The 27,005-nt window shown below is 47.8% G+C and overlaps 2 protein-coding genes across 8 annotated transcripts; one reads left to right on the plus strand and one right to left on the minus strand.

Annotated features, from left to right (window-relative positions):
• The first annotated feature begins 8,214 nt into the window (after window positions 1-8,214).
• FAM219B (family with sequence similarity 219 member B) lies at window positions 8,215-14,070 on the plus strand. 4 transcript variants are annotated; one of them, XM_045059015.1, is made up of 5 exons: window positions 8,215-8,521; window positions 8,734-8,821; window positions 9,513-9,590; window positions 9,977-10,135; window positions 11,554-11,750. In XM_045059015.1, exons 1-5 carry the CDS (start codon window positions 8,308-8,310, stop codon window positions 11,558-11,560), a joined length of 546 nt encoding a protein of 181 aa, XP_044914950.1. In that variant the 5' UTR covers window positions 8,215-8,307; the 3' UTR covers window positions 11,561-11,750. The 4 variants fall into 4 exon arrangements, with proteins under 4 accessions (XP_044914950.1, XP_044914951.1, XP_011281274.1 ...); XM_045059016.1 differs by having other exon boundaries at window positions 11,557-11,750; XM_011282972.4 differs by having other exon boundaries at window positions 8,232-8,521; window positions 9,977-10,025; window positions 11,557-14,070.
• A 296-nt stretch (window positions 14,071-14,366) lies between these two features.
• On the minus strand, window positions 14,367-22,761 carry MPI (mannose phosphate isomerase). Of its 4 annotated transcripts, none has more exons than XM_006932364.5 (8): window positions 22,611-22,760; window positions 21,998-22,125; window positions 21,091-21,291; window positions 20,287-20,428; window positions 19,541-19,723; window positions 17,381-17,554; window positions 16,412-16,614; window positions 14,367-15,871 (listed from the first exon to the last, which is right to left on the minus strand). In XM_006932364.5, exons 1-8 carry the CDS (start codon window positions 22,624-22,626, stop codon window positions 15,653-15,655), a joined length of 1,266 nt encoding a protein of 421 aa, XP_006932426.1. In that variant the 5' UTR covers window positions 22,627-22,760; the 3' UTR covers window positions 14,367-15,652. The 4 variants fall into 4 exon arrangements, with proteins under 4 accessions (XP_006932426.1, XP_003986992.2, XP_011281273.1 ...); XM_003986943.6 differs by having other exon boundaries at window positions 22,529-22,673; XM_011282971.4 differs by lacking the exon at window positions 21,998-22,125 and having other exon boundaries at window positions 22,611-22,661.
• Window positions 22,762-27,005: the final 4,244 nt, after the last annotated feature.

A 27,005-nucleotide genomic window follows, 5' to 3' on the forward strand; every position in this document is an offset into this window, starting at 1 on the left:
GGAGCAAGACAAGCATGCCCACTCTCACCACTTTTATTTAACATAGTATTGGAAGTCTTAGAGTAACAATAAAAGGCATCCATATTGAAAAGGAACAAGTAAAACTATTTGCAGATGACATGTTATATAAAGAAAACCCTAAAAACTCCAACAAAAAAAAATGGTTAGAACTAATAAATTTGGTAAAGTTGCAGGATACAAAGTCAATATATAAAAATCTGTTGCTTCTATATACTAACAATGAACTATCAGAAAGAAATTAAGAAAACAATCCCATTTACTATTACTTCAAAAACAAAATACCTGGGAATAAATTTAACCAAGGAGGTGAAAGCCCTCTGAAAACTCTAAGACATTGATTAAAGAAATTGAATAAGATAGGAAGGGGAAGATATACCATGCTCATGGATTGGAAAATTAATATTGTTAAAATGTCCATACTACCCAAAGCAATCTATAGATTCAATGCAATCCCTACCAAAATCCCAGTGGCATTTTTCACAGAAATAGAAACAAGAATCCAAAAATGTGTATGAAACCACAAAAGACCCTGAATAGGTAAAGCAATCTTTGAGAAAGAACAAAGTTGGAGGCATCATGCTTCCTGATTTTAAACTATATTTCAGTGCTGTAGAATCAAAACAGTATGGTATTGGCATAAAAACATACAGATCAATAGGACAAAACAGAGAGTCCAGAAATAAACCCACATATATGGTCAATGAATTTACAACAAAGGAGGCAAGAATATACAGTGGGGAAAGGACAGTCTCTTCAATAAATGGTGTTGAGAAAACAAAATGGAAGGCAACCTATGGAATGGGAAAAAACCTTTGAGAATCATTTATCTGACAAGGGGTGAATATCCAAAATATATAAAGAACTCCTACAATTTAATAGCAAAAAAAGAAGGGGGGAAAAAAAAGGAGCCTCGGTCACTCAGTTGGTTAAGTGTCCAATTCTTAACTTCGGCTCAAGTCATGGTCTCATGGTTCATGAGTTCAAGCCCCATATCGGGGTCTTTGCTGACAGCTCAGAGCCTGGAGCCTGCTTCCAAATCTGTCTCCCTCTCTCCCTGCCCCTTCCGTGCTCACACTCTGCCTCTCTCTCAAAAAATAAAATAAAATAAAAACATTAAAAAATATTTTTTTAATGGACAGAGGATCCGAATATACATTTTTCCAAAGAAGACACACAGATGGCCAATGGGCATATGAAAAAGTGCTCAAAGTCACTCATAAGGTAAGTGAAAATCAAAACCATAATGAGATACCACCTCATACCTATTAGAATGATTATTATCAAAGAGACAAGAAACAACAAGTGTTGGCAAGGATGTGGAGAAAAGGGAACCCTCAGGTATTATTGATGGGAATACAAACTGGTGCAGCCACTATGAAAAACAGTATGGAGTTTTCCTCAAAAAATTAAAAATAGAATTACTTTATGATCCAGGAATTCCACTTTTGGGTATTTATCCAAAGACAATGGAAACACTAATCTGAAAAGATATGTGCACCTCCCAGGTTCACTGCAGCGTTATTTACAACAGCCAAGATATGTAAACAACCTGAATGTCCATCGATGGATGGATAAATAAAATATGGAATACATATACAATGGAATACTATTAGCCAGAAAAAGAACAAAATTTTGCCATATGCAACAACAGGGATAGACCCTGAAGGCATTATGCTAAGTGAAATAAGTCAGACAGAGAAAGACAAATGCCATATGATCTTACATATATATATGTGGAATCTATAAAAAACAAACAGGGGCAGGGGCGCCTGGGTGGCTCAGTCAGTTAAGCATCCAACTTCAGCTCAGGTCATGATCTCACAGTCCGTGAGTTCAAGCCCTGCGTCGGGCTCTGTGCGACAGCTCAGAGCCTGGAGCCTGCTCTGGATTCTGTGTCTCCCTCTCTCTCTGTCTCAAAAATAAATAAAATGTGGGGTGCCTGGGTGGCTCAGTCGGTTGAGCGTCTGACTTTGGCTCAGGTCATGATCTCACAGCTCGTGAGTTCAAGCCCCGCGTCGGGCTCTGTGCTGACAGCTCAGAGCCTGGAGCCTGCTTCTGCTTCTGTGTCTCCCTCTCTCTCTGCCCCTAACCCACTCACATTCTGTCTCTGTCTCTCTCAAAAATAAACAAACATTTAAAAAAATTTAAATAAATAATTAATTAATTTTTAAAAAGTTAAAAAAACAAACAAACAAACAAACAGGGGCACCTGTCTGGCTCAGTCAGTAGAGCATGCAACTCTTGATCTCAGGGTTCTAAGTTTGAGCTCCACATTGCATATAGAGATTATATTAAAAAAAATAAAATCTTAAAAAATAAAAACAAAAAATGGGGCGCCTGGGTGGCTCAGTTCATTAAGCATCCAGTTCTTGATTTCAGCTCAGGTCATGATCTCACTGTTCGTGGGATCCAACCCAGCACAGAACCTGCTTGGGAATCTCTCTGCCCCTCCTCCACTTGTGCGCGTGTGCGCTCTCTCTCAAATAAATTTTTAAAATTAAATAAAAATAAAAAAACACCAAGCTCCAAGCTTGTAGATAGAGACAACAGATTGGTGGTTGCTGGTGGTGGGTGGTTGATGGTGGCAAATGAGTGAAAGGGATCAAAAGGTACAAACTTTCAGCTATAAAGTAAGTCATGGGCACACTCAAATGAGAAATTTAAGATACAAAACAGATGAACATAAGGAAAGGGAAGCAAAAATAATATAAAAACAGGGAGAGAGGGATCAAACATAAGAGATTCTTAAATATAGAAAACAGAGGGTTGCTAGAGGGGTTGTGGGAGGGGGGATGGGATAAATGGGCAAGGGGCATTAAGGAATCTACTCCTGAAATCATTATTGCACTGTATGCTAACTAACTTGGATGTAAATTAAAGGTTAATTAATTAATTAATTAATTTAAAAAAAAGAAAACAAAATAAGTCATGGGATGTAATGTACTACATGGTGACTGTAGTTTATACTGTATTGCATATTTGAAAGTTACTAAGAGAATAGACCTTTAAAGTCCTCATCACAGGAAAAGAAACTTTGGGGGCACCTGGGTGGCTCAGTCTGTTGGGCCTCTGACTTTGGCTCAGATCATGATCTTGCACTCTGTGAGTTTGAGCCCCACATCAAGCTCCGTGCTGACAGCTCAGAGCCTGGAGCCTGCTTCGGATTCTGTGTCTCCTTCTCTCTCTGCCCCTCCACCTCTCATGCGTGCTCTCTCTCTCTCTCTCTCTCTCTGTTTCTCTTTCTCTCTCAAAAATAAACATTAAAAAATTTTAATAAATAATTTTTTAAAAAAAGAAAAATTTACTTGTAACTATGTATGGTGATGGATATTAACTAGACTTAACTGTGGTGATTATTTTGCAGTGTATACAACCTGAAATGAATATAGTATTATAGGTCAATTATACCTCTCAATTAAAAAAAAAAAAACCTTCACAACTGTCCCCTTTCCTTTCCTATGTCTAATCCCAAATACTTGCCTAGATAAAGGAATTCAGCTCCAGTGGAGAGCAGAACCAGAATTCTCAACAGATGATGAAGATTCATCTGTCCCAGGACCATGAAAAGTTAGGGAATGGGTGAGATTCCCATTACCTGGAGTCAGGGATAAAGTGACTACACAGTGAGGTCAAGAGAGCCTGAAAGCCAGGGTGGAACTCCTTGCTCCTAACAGCCAAGAATTTACCCACCACCGACCACAATGAAGAATAAAGTAAGTCTGAGAATCAGAGACAAGGAGGTACCTTATCTGTCCTGTTCATCATTAGATCTGCAAGGCCTGGGATAGCACTGCCCCACATTAGATGAATAAAGCTTTGCTGACTGCAAGAGCTAAGGATCCCCAGGCCCAGCAGGGGAGCCAGCACAGTCACTCTGGGGCTTTGTGTCCTGTGCACTGTGGAAGTTCTCGCCCTGAGGACTCATCCTCTGACAACCTAGGTTTTATTCTTTGTTATTTCTTTTGGGGAATGGGGAGTCATTTATTTTTTTCTTAGGTTCCTAGTGAACATGATATCTTAAGTGGAAAGGAGAATTGCTCACACCCAGGCAAGGACAGTTGGGCAATCACAGCTTCTTCATTAATAAAATGAGTTTGGACTGTATAATTTCTAAGATCCCTCCCAGCCCCAAAGTTCTATGATTCTAAACTAACTAAAATTTAAGAGAAAGATATGATATTCAACAAATATGAATTACTAGGACTTTGTGCTAAAGACAAGAGTTACAAAAGAAACAAGGTAGTCTGCCCTTTGGGAGTGTAAAGCCAAGTGAGAGAATGAACACTAAGTTTCTAGAACACTAAACTCTTTAAAGGTTACATTTTTAAAAAAAGATTTTATTTTTAAGTAATTTCTGTACCCAATGTGGGGCTCAAAGTTACATCCCCGAGATCAAGAGTCGTATGCTCCATTCTCTGAGCCAGCCAGGTGCCCCCATAAGGTTACATTTCTTGAGTCTTATGAGATGCCATTCCAAGCACTTTACACTTTAACCTCACAATTCTTTTAGATACTCGTATTATCCCCATTTCTCTGCTAAAGAAACTGAGACGTAAAGAAGTTAAATACCCTGCCAGTAAGTGGTAGAACACATAATCAAGATTCAAGGTCCATGTTCAATCACTTAGCAGTTAACTGAGCACTAATGATGGAAGATCCAGGAGGGGTATGGAGGAGGGCACTCCCACTCTTGCTACAAGTCCCTGGAGATTTTGTGATGTCATGTGGGTTCTGACATTTTCTTTGGCTCTTAGTGAAGTCCCCATCAGTTTAACAGGCAGCACAGCTATTGTGGGAAACAAAGGCAAAAGAAAATTTAAATTTTCTTACAATTTATAGCCCATGAGACAGGCAGAGTGACCTTCCTCTAGGAACTCAGCTGCCTCAATGTTAATGATGAGGGACCATAAGGCAAGCTGAGGGCCAAGCACAAGCTAGCACAACCCCCCACCACCCAGGTGGGATATGTGTGATATTCCTCAGGCACTCCTGGCTGCCCAAGAACAAGAGAAAGAACAGGAAACAAATGGTTAAACTGATACAGTCTCCATCTGTTTACAAATATCTCAGTAATATTACAAGAAAAGGGCAATCTTATCAATAGCCTAATCTCTAGGAACTCCCTACTGTCTTAATGATAATGCTTTGCTAGAGGGCAAAACAATTTTGACAATAGCTAGGCCTCCAGTAATGTTTCTTCTTTAGCATATGGAAATCCTTTTAAGAAACTTCCTCTTGGGGTGCCTGCATGGCTCAGTCGGTTAAGCATCTGACTTCAGCTCAGATCATGATCTCATGGTTCGTGAGTTCAAGCCCCATGTCAGGCTCTGTGCCAAAAACTCAGAGCCTGGATCCTACTTCTGATTCTGTGTCTGCACCTCCCCCACTCGCACTCTCTCTCTCTTTCTCAAAAATAAATAAACGTTAAATTTTTTTTTTAAAAAATAGAAACTTCCTCTTGACTTTACCTCCCCAACTCCACAGTCACTCTGAACAACCCAAGTGCAGCTCTTTCTGCCTACCCTGTGCTCTAATAAAATCGCCTTATTGCACCAAAGATGTCTTTGAGAATTCTTTCTTGGCCATTGCCTCTGAACCCCCACCACCACTCGAAAAACCCATCAATAATACTTTGCTAAGGGCAAAAGGCAATCTTAGCTTAACATTATCCGACCTCCAGGATCCTGTAAGTCTCCTTTAACATATAAAAATTTCTTTGGAAACTTACTTTATATCCCAAGATGCATGTTAGCAATCATCCTCCAAGCATATGGCCCTCTGACATACATCTGAAGGGTCTCCTAAGGTTTTATTAGACAGTAATAAATGAACTTTTCCTAACAAAGCTAGTCCCCTCAAGGTCCTGGAAACCTTGCCTCCAAATTCCTTAGAGACTTACGCTATTCCTAACCCCTTTCCAACTTGGAAGTATATAATCAATTGCTCCTCATAATCCCAGTGTAGCTCTTGCTGCCCATGGGTCCTGTCCCCATGCTATAATAAAATCACCTTTTTGCACTGAAAACATCTCAAGGATTCTTTCTTAGTCATTTGCTCATGAACCCAATTTCATAATTTCATCATCATGAGAATTAAATACAAAGTTGAGCCATATGAAGTTGTTTCTAGACACCAAAAACAGGTGGAACCTACCAAAATAGTTAACATTCCTCCGTGCTTCAGATTTTTCAAAAACTCCAGTCCTAAATTCCTTTATTCCTGTCCTAAAGCACAGTTCCTCTCAACTGTTAGGGTGGCCATGGGGATTCAAAATTGCGTATTGTTGATCTACCCTGTGGAGGCCAATCAATTAGCCTCATGGCAGCCTCATGAGATCTGGCAACTCCTACATGGATCTGGAGCTTCTTTCCAGCAAGGCATAAGCACATCCCTTGGGGGCCAGAGAAGCCAAGAGCCATGACAGCTCCGTGCCCTGCTACACAGAGAGTCAGTGCACTTTCACCCTTCTTTCCACAGCCTATTTTGCATTATTTGTTGCTGTATGACGGGTAGTGACGTTTGGTTCCATTTTAAAATGTGGAAACTGGGGCGCCTGGGCGGCTCAGTTAGTTAAGTGTCTGACTCTTGATTTCGGCTCAGGTCATGATCTCACAGTTCATGGGTTCAAGCCCCACGTTGGACTCTGCATTGATGGGTGAGGAGCCTGCTTGGGATTCTGTCTCCCTCTCTCTCTGCCCCTCCCCTGCTTTCTCTCTCTCTCTCTCTCAAAATAAAAACATTAAAAAAAATTTTTAAATGATAAAGTAAAATGTGGAAACTGACAAGGGTGCCACAGGCAAGCTGAGGGCAAAGCACAAGTTAACAACCTCCTCTCCCCGCAGGTGAGATATGAGTGATATTCCTCAGGCACTCCTGGCTGCCCAAGAACTAAGGAAGGGGGAAAACAAAAGGTTAACTGATAGAGATCACAGCCAGGACACAAGTCTCCATCTGTTTACAAATGTCTTAGTAAACTACAAGAAAAACACAATCTTATCAATAGCCAAACCTCCAGAAACCCATAGTCTCAGTTTCCTGGAGCCCTAACATCACCCTTTCCCCCACAGTGATGTGGGGAACAAAGGCAAGAAGGAAATGGTTAACCGGTAGCCCATTGGCAAATACTTGAGGCAGGCAGAGTAACATTTCTCCCTGAACTCCCTACTGCCTTAATATTAACGCTTTGCTAGTGGGAAAAACAACCTTAGCTTGAAGACAGCCAGGCCTCCAGTATCTGAGTTCTCTTTAGCATACGAAAATCCTTTTGAAAACCTCCCTTTTTTTGAAAAAAAAAAAAAAAAAAAAAAAAAATTTTTTTTTTTCAGTCTATCTATTTGTTTTTTGAGGCTCTGTGCTTGTCAGCTCAGAGTTCCACATGGGGCTTGAACTCAGAAACAGCCTTGCACTCACAAAGTGAGATCATGACCTGAACCAAGATTAAGAGTTGGAGGCTCAACCAACTAAGTCACCCAGGCGCCCCTGGAAACCTTCCCTTTGCCTTTATCTCCCCCAACTCCATAGTATAACATCAGTCACTCCTCAGAACTGCAGCGCAGCTCTTTCTGCCCACGAGTCCTGTCCTCGTGCTTTAACAAAGTCACCTTTTTGCTCCAAAGTGGTCTCAAGAATTCTTTTTTGGCCTTCAGCTCCGCACTCCCCTCCCTCCCCGCCCCACTCCAAAACTGCATCAGAAAGCGATGTCTAGAGAGGGTTTAGTACCAAGTAGTATTAGAAATAACATGGGTTTGAAGTTAGATGGATCAATCCAGGCACTGCCCTTAGTGTGTGACCTCCTCAAGGTCCTTGAACCTCTCTCTCGACCTTCTGGAGAAGGGCGTTAATATCTCCCTTTCTCATACAGCTCTTTTCAGTTCAACCCAGACTCTCCATGACCGGGTGAGACGCAGAGAGAACCCCACGAGGAGGCACTGCGGTAAGTTTTGGTGCGCTAGGGGGTGAAGAGCCCCGCCCAGCGAGCGTACAGCCGGGGCTTTCCATAAATATAATACTTTGCTTCCACTGAAGACAGAATTGGCCTCGACATGCCCAGGTTCAGGTGGCCGATGAGTACCGCAATGTGTCCCAAAACCCGGAACTGACCCTAACCAGTTCCCCAGGGTGCGGTGCAATTGTGCCAGCCCACAGCAGGCGGGGCCGGAAGTCTCGGGCGGCTGCGGCCTGCGCCTGCACGCCTCCATCTTGTTCGGAAGAGACCGCCTCCCTGCCCGCCCAGGACTCGAAAGCCAGGAGGCGGGGCTGTGCGTCGCGGTGGGCCGTGGCCGGGCCATGGCGAGCGCGGAGCCCAGCACGCCCGGGATGCGGGCTTCTACCCCGGGACCCCGGCCCGGCGGGACCCCGGACTGCGCACCGGGCGCCACGAGGCTGCCCTTCGGGCGAAGCGGCAGCGGAGTCCCCCGACTCGGGGAGCGGCCCCGGGCGGTTGTGGAGAAGAGGGGACCGTACATGGTGACGCGCGCGCCTTCCATTCAGGCCAAGCTGCGTGAGTGCGGCCCGATTGGGGCGGGGGCGTTCTGCCTGGGCGGGCTACCTGGTCCCCTGGGCGGGCTCCGGAGCCCTGATGGGGATACCCTGGAGGGGCAGCTGCAGCCAGCTCCCGTCTCGAGAATGTGTTCGGAGAGAGCGGGCTCCTGGCGTTTGGGAGACACGGCGGAGTGGGGAAAACCCCGCTGACCCGGGCCCTTTGACTTCCAGAGAAGCACCGGGACCTGGCCAAGGCCGTTCTGCGGAGAAAAGGCATGCTGGGGGCCTCGCCGAACCGCCCCGATTCTTCAGGGAAAAGGTCTCAGCAGGCGCCATCTCCTCTGTGCCAGCAGTTTCCAGAGAAGGCCTTACTCCTCACGCTGGGAGACAGTTCTCACGCTTTAAGACCGAGCTAGTGATTCACCTGGCGCCAACCCATTTAGTTTACTATTTTAAAATGGGAAGAGGAATGACCTTTTCTTTTCCTTTAAGGATGTGATGATGTCAGGGAAATGGCTTTGGAATAACAGTTTTGTCCGTGCTTAGGCTTGTTCACTGTGAGTGTCAAGCTAGGCAGGAACACAGTGGCTGGGGTCTCCAGGAGTGAGGATAGCAGTGTGGGAACAGTCAGTCCTGTATTTCTTTTGAACAGAACGGTAAACTCTGAGGGCTGGATGGGACCTTATCCAGTGCATCTTACAGTTAAGAGCTAAAACTCAAGAGAGGGGAAGAGAGATTTGCCCAAGGACTTGCAGTTGGTTGGTGAGGAGGGGGAGCTTTCCCAGTTCTGGAAAGAGTAGCTGTGGTTTTCCTCAGGAGCAGTAGGGGGAGTGGTGTGGGGAACTGCATATTCTGAGGAGCTGTAGCAGGCAGTGGTGGCTGTGTGACCAGGTAGAAGGCAAGACCGTACTGCAGCCAGTTCTTTTTTCCATAAGGGCAAAGACTCTTGACTTTCCCTGGGAAATGTTGGTGCTTCATCTATGCCTGGTCTCTTCCCCATCTCCCCTCAGGTCAGTGAAGTTTAACAAGGGCTACACTGCCCTTAGTCAGAGTCCAGATGAAAACCTGGTGTCCCTCGACTCTGACAGGTGAGTGCTGTCTTTGGAACTATCCCTTGGGGGAGTGATATGGGTAAAACAGCAGATCTCTTCCAAGAACCTTCATGCATGTTCCAGGGCTGTCTTCAGAGCATTGTCCCTTCCCAGGATAGTTTGGTCAGAGCACTCAGGCGATCATGCTGTTCTTGGATTTGGAGTACCAACCTTGTGGGGGGGAATCATCCTCCCCTGTTATGTCTTCAGTGTTAGTGACAGTGACCCCGTCCCTGCTTGAGCCCATGGAAAGAGCCACTGGTACTCATGACAGATTCTGGGTTTCAGTTCTCTGATGTGTGGTCTTCGTTTCACAAGTCCTCCAGACCCCCTTGCATGCTCTCCACAGGCATCCCCCTGAACTGACTGTTTTCCTCTTCTAGTGATGGGGAGCTGGAATCCAGATACTCCTCCGGGTATTCCTCTGCAGAGGCAAGTCCAGAGCGCCTTTCTGCACGGGGCCAGGCTGCAGGCAGCGTCACCACCACTGCCAAATGCTTGTCTTGTGCCTGCTGTATGCACGGCACTGTGCCAGACTTACGGTCTGTTCTCCAATCTTCTACTCTGTCTTAGTCCCTCAGCAGAGGTATAGGTGTCTGAGGAGGGCTGTTGAAAATTCAGGAGACCATAGGGCTGAAAAGGACCTCACAAATCTTCTAGTGCTGGTCACCACTTAGAAAAATCCTTTTGAGAGGTAGGGGAGAATAAAAAAAGAGAGAAAGAGAAAAGGAATCCTCTTGCCAAACCCTGCCTAAGTGTTCGCCAGCCTCTGCTTGCTTGTGCCTGGGTACTCACTATCTCCAGGAAGCTTTCCCGCCTGCCCTTCCTCTAAAACAGACACACACACACACGTTCCTTTTTCAGGTAGCTCTTAGATAAGGCAATATTATTAACTTGAAATGTCTCCTGCATGCTGGACTCAGTGGTCCTAGGCCTGTCTTCCAGTGTCACCCAGTAATTCTGGTTTCCCTTCTTTTGATTGCCTTCTATCTGAGATCAGCATTCCTGTCCCTCCCTTGGCCATCCTCCACCAAGGTTACTTTCTTCCAGGCCAAACAACTTCAGTTGTTCCATCTATGGGAACTCAGACTAAGATACTACTGGGCTGGCCTTTTGGACATGTTTCCAGAGTGACAGCCCCAGACACACAAGGACTGTGTCTGTTTTGGCATGTGCAGCTTTCTGCCTTAGAGGTGAAGTGCTGGAGACATGACTATATGCCACCGGTATTTTCCCCTTGTTCTCCTGGAAACCCTTGGCCACTCCCTGAGTTTCTGCCAAAGAGAATAGAGGCAGTCTGTAATTTTTATCCTTGACTACCTGGGTGCCTAACATTGTTAAACCTAAGAAAAGAAAAATTAGCCAAGAGCCAGGGAAAGTTCTATGCCATTCCCAGCCTCCTGTTCCTTCTGCTCAGCAGAACTGGTAAAGCTAGGCTGACAGGTTCTGCTTTGCAGGGAAGGAGCTCTGCTAGCATGGAAGGCTAACATGTCTAACCAGCAGTGCAGACAAAGCTGCTCCCCACTTCGTTTCAGCGTAACTCATGTTCTATTCTACCCCATTGTTCTGGTATCATTGTCCCATATTCTTCAGCCTTCACAAGGACCAGTCTCGGTTCCCAGTGGGAGCGGTCAGGCCATTGACTTTCAAACATAATCTGGAATCTGATATTTATGTCAGATGCTGTGGGATTCTTTAGTGGGAACAGCTCCCCTGGGGGTTATTGACATTGCAGCCTGTACAGTATTGGCTCAGGGCACTTGGGGCCCCTCACTGCTGGGTGAGGCACAGGTAGAAAAAGGTAGCACTTCCTCACATAGTCCAGTGATGTGTGGAGTTGGCCTAAGTAAGGGTGGAGCATGAACAGGAAGTTCTGGTAAGGAAATGTAGGTCTGCCTTTGGGCAGCAGTTATTTTTGCTTTACTGCCTGGCTTAAAGTTTTCTCCTCTCCTGCTCTTAGCAGGTGAACCAGGAAGTGAGCCGGCAGCTGCTCCAGGATGGGTATCACCTGGATGAGATTCCAGATGATGAGGACTTGGATCTCATCCCTCCCAAGCCTATGGCCTCTTCAACATGTTCCTGCTGCTGGTGCTGTCTTGGGGACTCTTCCTCCTGTACCCTCCAATAGACATAAGCCCCCAAGATGGGCCCTGCTCACCATGCCTGCAGAGCCCTTTTGGCCCTTCTTAGGTCACAGAGTGCAGTGGGGACTGCTGTCAGCCTCAGAATCACTGGAGGCACTGACCCTCTGGGAAGGTCAATGACCTATAGTTACCCCTTACCTGGTGCTTCTCAGGCCAGAGGCCCCCATCTGGGCCATAGGGTGATAGGTGGAATTCTGCAGTTTTCCTCTGCTATTGGAGCAGAGTTTGGAGAAACCACCTTTATAAGGGCAGGAACAGATGAATTCTGGTTCTTGTGGTCAGTGACAAAGCTGGCTAAGGAAAAATTGCAAACATCTTGACAGGTATTTGTCATGCTCTTTGGAGGGAGAAAGCTTTTGTGCCCAGCCTATGCTGGATGGTGTATGGAAGCAGAAAATAGCACTTTATGGCTTTCAGTTTGGGAGTCTGAAAAAGAGTAACTATATGGGACCAGTTTAAGAAATTGCATATGCTCTCCTCTTCCTGGCTCCATGATGGGTTACGTGCTTGACACTCAAGAAAGCATAAAGCAGGGCCCTTTGGCTCTCTTCCCTTGTGCCCGTTTGGCTATGGCAGGGAGTACAGCAGGTTGCTTGATGGCACAGCAGGATCAAGACTTTCAGAATTCCTGGATCCAGAGCATCTCCAACTGGCTCAAACTGGGTAGGTTTAGTGACTGTGGTCAGCCCACCCTAGTTAGAGAAAAATTGCTCCATTATGTACATATTTATTTGTCTTTCCTTGGTGGCCATTCTTTGCCTTGTTGTTAGGTAGTTCAATACACTTTTTTGAGTGTAAAGGTCAGGTGAAGGGCCTGGAGCTTGCCCCAGAAGCCTGCAGGTTTGGGTTACCAGCAGAGGGAGCTGCAGGGAGCAGTCAGGTGCCTTCCTATTGAGCTTTTTAAACTTGAGAATAGCGATGGATGAGTAGTATAGTCGTACAGTTATGTGGGCTGTGATGTAGTCAGAGGCTCACAGGATGGAGAGGAGGGACCCATGGCAGCTTCCGAGAGCCTGCCTGCGGAGATAATATGCCATTGCAGAGGGTTTCCCCTCATCCAGCATGGGCCTCACGGCAGATACAGAGGATTGGGCTTCACGGTAAACCTCTGGTGCCACACAACCCTCAGAGTAACACAGCTGGGACAGGCCTAATCTCCCCAGTGAACACGCTGGCCCCCTGCCCCCAGTATCTCATGCATCTCATCATCTCTTGCCATCCCAGTCCTCTCTAGAATTTAGTTTTCAATGCTTTTTCTTTTCTTTTTTCCTTTTCTTTTTTTTTGGCCTCACCTAGAGCCCCGGTGAGGATTGAACGAGAGTGGACACAGTTCCCAGCCCAAGGGACATGATGGTCAGGATTGGGGTGTGGGCCCACATGGGAAAGTACCTGGTCTGTTACTTCATTTGATGTCTTGTGGCCTCTAGAGGTATGAGGAATGACATGGACTCTTGCTCTACCACATGAGGTGATTGGACGGCTGAGAAGGTCCTTATTTGTTAGGTGTAATCTAGTAGCATCACAGCAGGAGGGAGATGGGACAGATGCCAGAGGCACCTCGAGTTAGGGTCTGGAGGATAGGGGACACAGATGCTCCCGAACGGGACAGGGCGATGTCACACAGGTGCCTCACATTCTGAGAGCTTTGTGCAAATGCCCACAGGCATTTGAAGATGTGAGAACATCCTCATCCTGAACCCTTTGCCCATCCACCAAAGACTATTCAGGCCTTTCTGTTTCTGCAGAGACACATGAAGAGAGGCCCCGATGTAGGGCAGTGTAAAGAAACTGGTGGTGGCAGGAAACCCAGTGGGGGCCAGAAAGTGCTGTGGAAGCCCAGGGGGGCCACGTTTCTGTGGGGGAATTGGTTAGGAGAGGGTAGCTGAGCATTTGGCAACAGCTGTGGTGAAGGCAGCAGGGCCCTAAGATGGACCTCCAGCTGGTAGTTACCGTAAATCAACACTGATGTATTTGCCTGCATCTGTTCCTGGAGAGGATGTTCCGGAGCTGGTTACTCCGTGTAGAAGGCATTACCTTTGAAGTTTTGGGAATGGGGTAGCAAGGCAGGGTGGAAACAGTCTACTGTTTGGGGCCAGAGGTCCCAGGCTAAAATGTCACCAATAAAGGCACCAAGGTGCCTAGAGCCAAACTGCCTTAATTCAGAGTGCTGGATATTCTGCAGGTGACAGTGCCCTGGGGGGGAGAGGGGTGTATTTGCACTTACCTCACAGAGGGGAGTATGTGTATGGTGTTTACAGAGTACTCTACAGAACTTTTGGCTTAGGCTTCTACAGCTCTGGGGGTTTCTAAGAATAAACACAATCATGCTAGTAGTTAAGCCGTCTCTGTGTTACAATAGGATTTTAAAGAAAGCCCTAGACCACAGCCTTCTGAAATGAAGAAACAGCCTAATAGCCCCAACTGTGACCATTCCTCCTAGGACCTCTTGTTCCTACTACTCCCAATGGGCATCATTTTCAGGCCTGTGTCATTGGAGACCATGGATGGAACAGGCCTTTGCACAGCACTTCTCTTTAGACTGTGTTCCCTTCGACAGACCTTTTCTTCCCAGGTCATTTTTGGGTTTTAGCTGAAGAAAACTTGGAGGCCAAAAAAAAGACACCCCAGAACAGATTGGCCAGAACTTTTTTGAAGGTAGTTTCCTAGATTTCCATTGTATAGGAGGTCTAGTGTGGGCAGTAGCCCAAGAAGATCCTTTTGTGCCAGTCTAAACCCTTACCCCACAGGAAGGAGCCAACAGCCTGGCTCTCTGCTAAGTCTGAGGTGACAGGATCTCGGACTGCAGTCAGGTACTTCAGTGGCAGAACCAACAGCTGTGCCACCTCTTGCAGACTAGAGGGTAGGCACGGGAAGAGCAGACGCTCTATGTATTTCCTGCCAGTTTAGAAAAAGTAGCTAGGTTTCTCTTCACAACACAAATTGGATTGCCCTGACCCCAAATCCCTGTGTATACAGTGACTGAATGTGCTCTAGAGAAGTGGCTGACAAACTCGGAAGGGTTGGTCCGTATGTTTGGTGTTGCAGGCCCTACGGTCTGGTGCATTTACTAAATTTGCCACTGTAGCCTGAAAGCAGCTGGATGGTATGTAAATGACAAGTGTGGCCAGCTCCAGTCTGCTGGCCTTAACATGCTGATCCTGGCCCTAAGGCCAACTGAAACATTGGAGAGGAGAATCTTACACTGACAGTACCTGTCTTTAGATCCACCGTCCCCAAATGTAGGACTCAAGGCCTGCCTGCAAGCTCTGCATCTAAGGCTGAAGCCGGCTGCCCTTCCTATAAAAGGGCCCTGAAGTCCAGCCTGCCCTCCACAGGGAGCTCTTAGAAGCAGAAATTAAAGCAAAAACTGGACATCCAGAGAGGGCTCTATCCTGGAACACTAAAGGTTGACGGCTCTCCATCAGCCTCAACACAGTGATCTTTAATTGCTTTGACAGAGTCAGAGGGTGGCAATGAGTAATGAGTCCATAGGCCTACTCTTTTCCCTCCTTTGCGTTTGAGGAAACGGGCAGTCCCAGGGCCAGAACGCTGTTCTTAGAAATGGCCTATCCTTTTGCTGTGAGTGATGCTGAAATAGTACTAGATTTTAGCAGCCTGCTTAATGCCATAGGCTGGAACAGCTGCTGCCTCCTGCCTTGAGGAGAGCCTGGCTGAGGTATGGTGAGAATACAAGGGGAGTGTCCGCTCTTAGTTCTCATCGGGGTCCTTCTCCCAAGAGAAAGATGATGGTTTGTCCTAAGCTTGCTCAGGAGGCACTACCTTCAAGCTTGCCACTCTACCCCAGCTCTTCCAGCGCACACCCAAGTCCAGAACAGGGAAGGGTTTGAGCTGGGCCTGAGAGGCTGGCTAGGATTTAGGGTAACTGTCAGAGGAGAGCCAGACAGGCTGTGGTCTCTACAGCAGGCAGCAGGCTCGGAACATCAGCAGGTCATCGGGCACAGTGAGCTTCAGTGAGACGCTCTCGTTGGCCCCAATGAAGAGCACCCCACCACGCTGCAGGGGGATTGGTGTCTGGGCTGTGGGAGTGCTGGCTGTCACTCTTCCCTGTACTATCAGGAGGATGCTGGCCGAGTCCACTGCCAAGACCTTGTATTCAGTGATGGAGCCAGGGACCTGGGCAAAACAAACAGCAGGATGATGCGCTTCACTTTCTGTTCCTATCAGCTCACAGTGGGCCCAGGACAACCCCAAAGACAGTGAGAGGAGCGCTCAGTTATCTTCTTCCCCACTGCTCAGGCTCTTGTCAGCATGGAGGCCCACATCCGGTCTCTGGTACAAAGAAGAGTGGGTAGGTCCCGTGGCTATGCCTCCCGTACCCCCCACCAAGTGAGCTTAACAGAAAGGAAAACCAGCCCCAGGTACACTCCACATTGTGGACCTTGCCAGGGTTTTTCTTTTTTTTTTTAATGTTTATTTTAGAGAGCATGAGCAGGGGTGGGTGGCAGAGAGAGACAGAATCCAAAGCAGGCTCCACACTGCACAAAGCCTGATGGGGGGCATGAACCATGAGATCACCACCTGAGCTGAAGTCCAATGCTCAACTGACTGAGCCACCCAGGCGCCCCTTGCCAGGCTTTTTCATGCCACACAAAGACAATCATCATAGCTGCCACCATCCCCACCATCCCCACCATCCCCACCCTCCCCACTCACCTCCATCTTCATAACAGTGAAGTCTGGCACAGGGGGGTTATAGATAGAGAGGTAGGGGTCTTCTTGACTCTGTGTTGGAAGAAAGAGCCTGTCCTTGCTGGGGGTATAGTTGAGCATTTCACACAGAGTTGGCACATCGATGAACTTGGGTGTCAGGCCAGCACGAACAGTATTGTCTGAACACGCCATGCACTCCACACAGTCTAGGGATAGACAGTTGTCATGCACTAACCTGATGAAGGATGCCTTGAATTTAGACTCTCCAGGGCTGGGCCTCCTAATGTTGGGTAAAACGTGTGAAATGTATAATCTGGGAGAATGGGCTAAGATATGAGATACTAAATACAGGTAGTAGGTCACCTGCATATTGTCAGTCACGTTAGCCCCTGGGGGAGCCCCAACCCTCCCCAGACTATACCACAGAATCCTGTCCATGAGTGGACAAATAGCCAAGAGTCAAAATGTGACACCTTTCTGTGAGAATGTATTTTCGCATAAAAATCTCTGGGTAAAGACACATGTAAACGTAGCATAACGTAGGGAAGAGAACAGCAGCCTCATCCAATATAGCCTGGGTTCAAATTGTTAACCACACATGCACACAAGACTCAGCGTGAGAGTACTGGGACCTCAAAGGGTGTGAAGAGTCAAGCAGTATATAACACAAAGCTGTCATTCTCCATCCCTACTGGTTACTTCCCTGCCCACCCCAGGAACCCTGGGAGGTCAGAGCTGGATGGGACCTTAAAGGTCTCTCCTTGACCACCCCCTCCCCCTTTTATCTAAATGAGGAAGCAAGGCTTGGTAGGCTTGGTAGACTCACTGCTAAAACGTTGCTCATCTAGGGGCGCCTGACTGGCTCAGTTGGTGGAACGTGCAACTTTCGGCCTTAGGGTTGTGAGTTTGAGCCCCACATTGGGTGTAGAGATTATTTAAAAAAAAAAATCTTTAAAAAAAAATGTGACTCACCTCCTTTCAGGTAGGCATGGGGCACATTGGCCTCCAGAAACATGGCCTCTCCTGGCTTCAGGGTAAGCAGGTTCAGGAAGTAGATGGCAAAGCATCCAATATCACCTGGATACTGCTGATGCAGCTGCAGCAAGAGCTCCCCATTGATGTCCTCCATGTTGTTTCCAGCAGCCACTGAGGGTCACAGAGTGCCCCAAGGCCATTTAGGAACCCCCAGTGGTGTTTACAGCCCCACCATGGCCACGAAGTCCTGGGGAAGTCCCTACCCTCAGAAATCTAGAAACTGGTGGGTGTGTCTGTCTAGCCACATCCCCACCCTTTGTGGGCTGGCCTTCCTTGATCTTCCAGCCCACAGAGGTGCCATTTTCCCTTGTTCTGACCGTCTGTATGCTCAGCATTACCCTAGCCACTGGAAGAGCTAAGGTTTGGGGCCAGATAATCCTTTGTTGTGGAGGCTGTCCTGTGCATTGCACTATGCTTAGCAGCATCGTTGGCCTCTACAACCAAGATAGCACTAGCACCCCAATCCATGTTTTGAAACAAAAAATGCTCTAGACAGTTGCCAGCGTCCCCTAATTGAGAACCACTGCTGTAGAATCTCAATCTATTTAAGGGATAACCCAAGAGTTCCATGCGGAGTGACCAACTGCCCCAGTTGGCCCAGGCCTTTCCATTTCACAGCACTGAACATAACATGTCTCAGAAAAAGTCCCAGACAAACCAAGATGGTTGATTACCCCAGAGAGCAAGAGGCAGAATGAGCCCAGGGCCAAAACTGTGTCCTGGAGACTGACCAGGGGAGGGAGACCTCAGCCTGGGCTAGTGAGGGAAGTCTTGGAAATTGGGGCAGGGGAGGGTGGTGAGCTGAGATTTCTTGAGTGTGCAGAGAAGTGGGGAGGGCATGAGTAAGTAAAAGCTGAATGTGTCAGCGTCACAGTGAAGGAACTGGCTGCTCTGGATTGGAGGGTGGTTCTGAGCCTTCATACACAGACATGCTGAATGTCTGTTCTGTGCAAAGCACTGGGAACACAGTCTCAAGGAGACAGATTCCTGGCCTGGAGAAAACCCAGGTGATGCATGTGGTGATATAGACTCACAGGTGCTACACCTCACATATGAACAGGGTGTCCTGGGAGCTCCCAGCAAAAGTATCCCATTCTGCCGTGAGTGCCACTTGGAGCACTCTGAATGCCTCTCACACCCTCCAGCGATCAGCAGCCCAGAGGCTTACCGCCCGTAATCTTGGGTCTCAGTATTCGTTCATTCGGTCCTTCACAGGACACAGATTTACTGAGAACCGGCAAAATATCGCGGGCTGTTCTAAGGGCTGGTGATGATCCAAGAACACGATAAGGATCCCTTTCCCTTTGTAGAGTTTACATTCTGGCGAAGGGAGAACGGGCAAATAGGTATAAAAGGGAGGCATGCAAGCAGAAACACCAAAAGCAAAAGAATCCAAAGAAAACAGTATGTTTGGGTAAAAGAGCTCCCTATGGCTCAGAGGTGACAGGAGAAATGTGTAGAGAGCCAGAAGAGCTCTGGGGTCACCTGGAGAAGGGGCTGGGGCCTCATCATGTGTGTCACATAAGCTCAGAGTTGGAATCCACTCTGCCTTTATACTGCTTGTACTAACCTCCAGACCCAAATGTGACAGCCACACCCATCAGTCATTTCCTGAACCCTCCTTAGTTAGCACAAGGTTGGGCACGGAGCAGCTATTTAAGGAAATATATCTCTATCTATCTATCTATCTATCTATCTATCTATATCTATATATGTAATTAAAAAAAGATCTGATTGAAAGCTCTGGGCTTCAGGCCTTTGGAGAAGAGGAGGATGAGCATCCCCATGTCCCCTTCCTACTTTCTAGGCCCAAAGTATAAATCCATCCATGGAGAACAACTGTAAAGCTGGGGAAACCTCAGAATGCCTAGGTGGAAGACCTCCTAAAAGTCCTCCAGGCCACTCTGTCTCCAGCCGTCTAGAGAAACAAAGACTAGGAAAGAAACGCTCAGTTACTAACAGGCCATCGAAGTCATCTAAGGCCCATTTTGGTGATGCACTTTGAGCAGAGAGGTTGAGAACCCTGTCCTCCTCAGTGCCTGGTGCCCATGCTGGGGCAGTGCAGGCCGGGGGCACCGCACCACCTACAACACCCACCTTGCTGGGAGATCCGCTTCACCAACAGGTTGAGCTGCTCCATCACCACCTTCTTCTCGCTCTTCATCAGGTGGGAGAAACAGCTCTGCAGAGCAGAGGCCACACACTGGGAGTCACTGCTCAGGCTCTGCTTCAGCTGTGTTGCTGCATTATCTCCAATAAGAAACTGGAACTCGGGCACCTCTGCAGGAAGGCCATGCCAGGGCCCGTATCAGGAATGGCAAGGTGGAACCCGCACGAGTGGGAAGTCGGAAGAGGCCTCCCTATCCCTTCCCTAACCAAGGAGCCAGGCAATACTAAGCAAACTTTGAGGTGAAAACCAACTGCTTGCCACCAGCCCTACCAACCATACCTGAGCCTGGTCTCACAGGTCCACCCCAGTGGCTTTAAGAATTCATAGGGCCAGGGGCGCCTGAGTGGCTCAGTAGGTTAAGCATCCGACTTCGGCTCAGGTCATGATCTCACGGCTCATAGGTCCGAGCCCCACATCAGGCTCTGTGCTGACAGCTCAGAGCCTGGAGCCCGCTTCAGATTCTGTGTCTCCTCTCTGCCCCTCCCCTGCTCAGGCTCTCTCTCCTTCAAAATAAGTAAACATTAAAAAAAATTAAAAAAAAAATTCATAGGACTAAGCAGCCCCTCAATTACTGTGACACTTAGCCTCTGTTCTCTGCCCCTATTCCAGTTCTGCCCTGGGTTGCCTATGCACCGTAGGCCCAATATGCATGTTCTATTTTGCCCAGTCTTACTTGTCAGAAACGTCACAATTTCCTCAACTGGCCGGAAGCCACATAAACCCTGGAAGGAGGTGAGGGCAATGGCTATCTCTGGCTTATGGTTGGCATCGGGGTAGTGCTGTGGAGCCTGGAGGTGCAATTTCTCTGCCAGCTCCTGTGGGATGGCGAAGGGAAGAGGAGGATGGTCAAGGTGCAGTCATCACACCTAGCAGGACACCAGTCCCACCCAGCCCTTGCTCTCTACCCGCCCTGGTCGCCAGATAGCAGTGGCTTCATACTTTTGGCAATGAGCCCAGTCAGGGCATAATGCAGAAACTCAGGGCCTGGACTGCAAATCAGGAAACCCCAACACCAAGTCAAGCTCAGACACTAACAAGCTGTGCAAGTTTGGTTAAATCCCTGTCTTCTCTGGGTCTTACTCTGCCCATCTAGAAATGAGAAATTTGGACACACAAATGTCTAGGAGTTGGGGCAATAGTTAGGGTGCCTGCCTTGCCCTGGAAGGCAAACTTTCTGAGAGAGCCAGGTGGGAAAACAGCAGGTAGAGTAGTCCTGGGCTGGATGAGGGGAACCCAGGAAAGAGCATGGAGAAACTCCCCGGGCATAGGCTGGTCAGCTGTCCGCTTAGATTAGCTGCCAGCATGTGTCACCAGCATCTGGCCTTCCAGAGCTAAATTGGGAGTCGTCAAGCCTGAATTTAGCTTTGGGCTGGACTGTGGCACGTGGGTGGGGTAAAAGCAGCAGTAAAAGTAGTGGGAGGGCCTTGACCTGAGTTCTTCTGTACCCCCACCTCTGCACTCCACTCTAATCCTGTACCTTGTTAGGGTGTGCCTGGATGGACAGGGCAGTTTCAACGGAGAGCACTTTGAAGAGGAAGGGCAGCTTGCCATTAAAGGTGTCCTTGACCTTTGAGCCCAAGCAGTCCTGGTTCTCAGCGATCCACTGGCCTAGGGTCTTCTGTGAGATGCGATTGTCAAGGATCTTGGCATCTCCCCGGGGATGGCACCCCATCCACAACTGGAAAAACATAAAACTTGGGAGGGAAAAAGGAAAAACCGGACACCACCAACCTGAATCCTGAGACAGGCCTCCCAGGCCTGGGCATAAATGCTCATGCCATCACAGACATACAGGAAGGCAGCAGACCCCAGCATACCAGGAGTCAGGAGACCCAATTCAGGCTCTGCCCCCAACCGGCTGTGGAAGCCTGGGTTGGTTATTTCTGATCTCTTGGTCTCGATTTTCTCATCTGTCCAATCAGGAGAATGACACCTGCACTGTCAAGGTCACTAAAAAGCTCTCAAATGCCTCTGAGAAGGGTTAACATTCATTTATTCCAATCTCAGAAGTAGAGGCCTTTGGCCTTATACTTTGGCTTTATCTCACCTAAATGGGCAGGAAAAATACATATTTTAGGTTATTAAGATGTAAAAGTCAAAGTTTTAATTGTCAAAAGAGGGCTGAATTAAAATTCAGTAAGTGCTGGTAGTTCTTGGGGGAAGGAAGATACCAGAAATCCCAGCCAATTATGACAAAACCTCTCTTCTTTTGGTGCTACCATCTGGATTCATTGCCTGCCCAGATCTGAAGAGCCAGGAGGGCTTCCCTCCCTCTTTGCTGCCTCCCTCTCCCAGCTGACCTAAATGATTTGCCCCAGGCCCTCTGAGTGAAGGAATCCCTTGGTCTCACCTGCTGGTAAAGTCAAACACAACCCAGGTCTCACCTCTGCATATGGCTTGTCCTCTGAGATCTGGGCCAGCGGGTCACTGCTGGCCAGCAGCCGAGCCACTTCACTGTTAGAACCTGTCTTCCCCCAGGCATACTGCTGCACCACACCGGAAAGGGGGAATACTGGGGGCATAGAGAGTGGGTCAGCTTCCACCCCACTCCTGAGGCCTGACCCTACTGTCTTGGGGAAACTAGACACGAGCTGAGGGTTTTGTCTGGGGGACAGTCATATAAGGGGTTTGTAGGTCGTTAGTTGAGACCCTTCTCCGCAGGCCTCGATGTTCCCATCTGTAAAGCGGGCAGTAAGGCTTTTCCGCGGACATGAGTCAGGTAGATGCGCTGAGGTGACGAGGAGGAAGCGGGAGGAACCTATTGGACAGCACCCCGTCTCGAAGTGACCCATGCGCGGCCCCTCCCCGCCAGACCCTCCTTCGAGCGCTGAAATGGCTCAATCCCCATCGCAAGTGCCCCCTCCTCTGCCCAGAGCCCATCCATCTTTCCGCGGAGCCGCAAGCCTGGGTCCCACCTGGCATTTCAGGTCGGGAAGGTTCCCCGCGACGCGACGCGACCCTCCCCCAGTGTCCTCAGCAACACAGCCGACAGCCCACCTTGCTGAACTGCCATCCTCGCGGTACCGGACCTGGCTTCTGGCACGTATGCACTTCCCGACAGCACCCGCAACGCCCCTGACCCAGAGCTTCCTGGGAAATGTAGTTCCTCGAGTGCCTCCTTGGAGGGCCGTTTGCCGGGGGTGGCCACTGGGAGCACTCTCAATGCCTCCTCTCACACCCTCCAGCGATCAGCAGCCCAGAGGCTTACCGCCTGCAATCTTGGGTCTCAGTATTCATTCATTCGGTCCTTCACAGGACACAGATTTACTGAGAACCGGCAAAATATCGCGGGCTGTTCTAAGGGCTGGAGATGATCCAAGAACACGATAAGGATCCCTTTCCCTTTGTAGAGTTTACATTCTGGCGAAGGGAGAACGGGCAAATAGGTATAATAAATAAGCAAGTCATATAGGAGGTTGAGAGAGAAGTGCTACAAAAAGTGGGGGTGGGAGTAGGAAGCACTTTGCAGAATTTAAAATATCTAGGGAAGTCTTATTGAGGAGAGGAGATTTGAGCACAGACTTGGAGGTGAGGAGGAATATTCTGACAGAAGAAACTGCTTGAGCAAAGGCTACGGTGGGAACATGGGAATGTGTCTGTTATATTTTGGAATAAATAGCAGAGAAGCCAATGTAGCTGGAGCAGTGAGCATGTGTGTGTATGTGTGTGTGTGGGGGGGGGTGGTACACGTGAGGTGGTCAGAGAGGAAAGGCAGTGCACAGAACTCTGCAGGCTATTGTGAGAACCTCAGGTTTTACTGAGTAGCTCAGTCAGTAGCAAAGAATTGCTGTGATCTAAGAAGGAACTCAGTGATGCTTGATGATGTCAAATGTCACATGCAAGGCCCTTAACCTGAGCTTCAGTTTCTTCCTCTATAAAAGGGAGATAATAATGCCAGCCTAACAGGTATGTTGGAAGGTGAGATGAGATGATGTGGGATGCAGGAAGGCAGTTAGCGCTCCATGCTACTTTGATCCTCCCTGCCTTAAGTACTGCAGGACACAAAACCCCAGCCCCTCCTCCAGGCTGAGCTGCTCACATGTCAAACACACGGAAGTCAGGGACAATCACCAGGAGCTCGGCATGGTGAGGGCTGGGCTGGGCCTTGTTTGTGGAGTAATCATGGGGCACCTGGGTGACTCAGTCAGTTAAGCGTCCAATTTCGGCTCAGGTCATGATCTCATGGTACATGAGTTCCAGACCCGTGTCAGGCTCTGTGCTGACGGCTCAGAGCCTGGAACCTGCTTCGCATACTGTGTCTCCTTCTCTCTCTGACTCTCCCTCACTCACTCTCTGTCTCTCTCTCAAAAATAAACATTAAACATTTTTTTTTTTAAATAAATCCTCTGGAGGGGCACCTGGGTGGCCCAGTCGGTTAAGCGTCCAACCTTGGTTCAGGTCACGATCTCACAGCTCATGAGTTCGAGCCCCGTATTGGGCTTTGTGCTGACAGCTGAGAGCCTGGAGCCTGCTCTGGATTCTGTGTCTCCCTGTCTCTCTCTACCCCTCCTCTGCTCATGCTGTCTCTGTCTCAAAAATAAATGAACATTAAAAAAAAATTTTTTTAAATAAATCCTCTGGAAATAGGTTCCGACATCCGGACCTCACTCAGCAGCCCAGGAGGAGTGCCACCAGCTGGGGCACCTGGAATGAGGGCTACCGTCCTGACTCTGCTTCCCCACCCCACCACTAATTCCCACAGCTTGTACCTCACATGCCCTGGGGGAAAAGGGCGTGCTCTTTTCCCTGCCCAGCTGTGGACATTGACCTCTCCTGGGGTCCCCTGGCTCAGATAAATCAGCCTGCGTTTCAAAAGAAGCTTCACCATATACTGAGGAATAATAAAATGGAAAACACAAGAATCCTACAAACAGCACATCTCACATACCTCCTACCTTTGAATACCTTTCCTTTACCTCGTTCCAGCTCCTCCAGCTTTATGAACCTTCCAGTGTAAGAATGAAGGATTAGTTTAGGCACGGAGGTGGGGTGGGCAGTGTTCTTGAAGCACCTCCCCCACTACCACCACTGAAGCCAGAGTTAGAGTCACTCCTTCATAGTATCTCTACACAGGGAAGAAAGAACTTAGATCTTTGGGACAGATAGAGCCCCACCCCACTCCACTCTTACCTTCCTTACACACAGAAAAATCTATCTGCAAGGGAGACTGGTATGTTTGGAGACCCTAGAACCTTTCACCCTTACGTCTTGCTTGTCTCTCTAGTAGAACTGATCACGCTTTATTATCTAGTGATGATATGCTTTCTTTTCTCTTTTCCCTACTAGACCTTATATGTAATTCAGCTTCATATTTATGCCAGTACCCAGCTATAGCTCAAGCTATAACAGCAGCTGACATTTATTTTGCTATGTACTAAATACTGTGCTAAGCCCTTTTCAAAAATTGTCTCCTTTCATTCTCAACATAGCCTATGAGATAGGTAGTGCCCTTAGCCCCATTTTAGAGATGAGAAAGATAGGTCTTGGAGAAGTGAAGTGACTGCTCTAAGAGTACAGAGTTCCAATATGCTATACCTCTTCCCCTGTTGAATAAGTGAATGAGTAAATAGTTGCATGATGTCTCTTTCACAGAGAAGTGGATAGATCCCAGAGGTCTTTAGAGACAGATGGGTAGGCAAGCTCCACATTGGTGATACCAAGTTCCATTCTTTCTTCATCAGCCCAGCATTGTACTAGGCTGAGCAGACAAGGAGGAAGCAGGCTTGCTTCATGTTCTGTGGCCTGTTCTTTCAGGCTGCAGACAGCAAAGATCTCTATGCTGCCTACGATGATGTTGTGGTAAAATGAGTTCCTGGCCAGAGCCCCTAAAACCTTTGTAATGTCCTAAGCAATCAAAGTGTTAGAGACATCTTTTGTTTCAATATTTGGCCTTTGACCCCAGTTCCTGACACGGAGCTCCTAAATCCTTTGGAATTTCCTGGGTGACCACAGCAACTTTGGTCCTAAGGAGGCACCTCTTAGTGGGCTCCTGGATAGCTTTCAGGATGGAAGGCCAAGCCATGAGTAGAAGCTTGGGAACTTCAGCCCTGCCTCTCCCATCCTCTGTCCCCTGGGGAGGGAGAGGAGAGAGATTAAATTAACAATCAATCATGCCTACATGATGAAGCCTCCATTAAAAAAAAAAAAAAAATCCCTGAACTAAAGGGCTTGGAGAGCTTCCGGGTGGGTGATCACATCCATATGCCAGAAGGGTGGCACGCCCAACTCCACAGGGAGGAACTCCTGTGTATCTCTTCAACTGGTTGCTCATCTGTATATCCTTTATCATACAACAAACCAGTAAATGTTCCCTGAGATCTGGAAGCCAGTCTAGCCAGTTATCGAACCTAAAGAGGGGGTCATGGGAACCCTGGTTTATAGAAGTACAGGTGACAACCTGGGGCTTGGTATTGGCATCTGAAGTGGGGACAATCTTGTGGAATGAGCTCTTACTTAACCTGTGGGTTCTGATGTTAACTTCAGGTAGACAGTGTCCAAGCCGAAATGAATGCTACTGAGCTAGTGCCAGAAAATTGGTTAATGTGAGGAAAAGGAAACCCACGTTTGGTTACAGAAGTGTTTGGTGTGAATATCAAAGGAGAAACCCAAGAGTGTTTCTCTACACTGCCTCAGAGGAGTGGTCGTGGGGGGTTAGAGCTAGATAATTTCTAAGGGCACACAAACGTGGACTCTTTTGCTTTCTCTTGCTTGAGGAAGTTTCCCTGGAGAAAAGTTGAACAGGGCCGTAAAGGATAGTTGGAATTTAGACAGGAAAGAGGAAGGTAAGAAAAGTGAATGATGGTAAGAATAAATATTTACTAAATGCCTATCATGTGCTCAGTACACTGCCATGCCAGAACACCAACAGTGAGCAGAACAGACCCTACTCCTGCCCTTCTGGAGCTTACAGTCTAGTGGGAGGGAGAGAAATAAACAAATAACCACCTATACAAGTGTATGCTTATAATTTGCAATACGTATTGTGAAACGAAACTATAGGGTAATATAAGCATTTGTTGTGGGGGAAGGAGCTGATCTAACCTATTGAGTAGAGAGGCAACTCCTGAAGAAGAGGCTTCTGAGCTTGGGTAAAAGGATAAATTGGGGTTAACTAGCCAACGATGATGAAGGCATGGACTAAAGAGCATACCAGGAAGAGGGAACATCATGGGCAAAGGCCCGCAGGCAGGAGGAAACAAGGAATGTTTGAGAAACTGAAAAGCCACTAGGAAGGCCCGAATGCATGAGGGTGGGCACAGGAAGGAGTGGGAATAATAGATAGTTGGGGGCCGATCCTATAGGACCTAGAGGCCACACCAAGAACTTGGGCCTTTATGGAAAATAAGTGAATGACTTTAAGCAGAAACGTTTATAATAATATGATATTGTTTT

Source organism: Felis catus, chromosome B3, assembly GCF_018350175.1.
Source record: "Felis catus isolate Fca126 chromosome B3, F.catus_Fca126_mat1.0, whole genome shotgun sequence".
NCBI lineage: Eukaryota > Metazoa > Chordata > Mammalia > Carnivora > Felidae > Felis > Felis catus.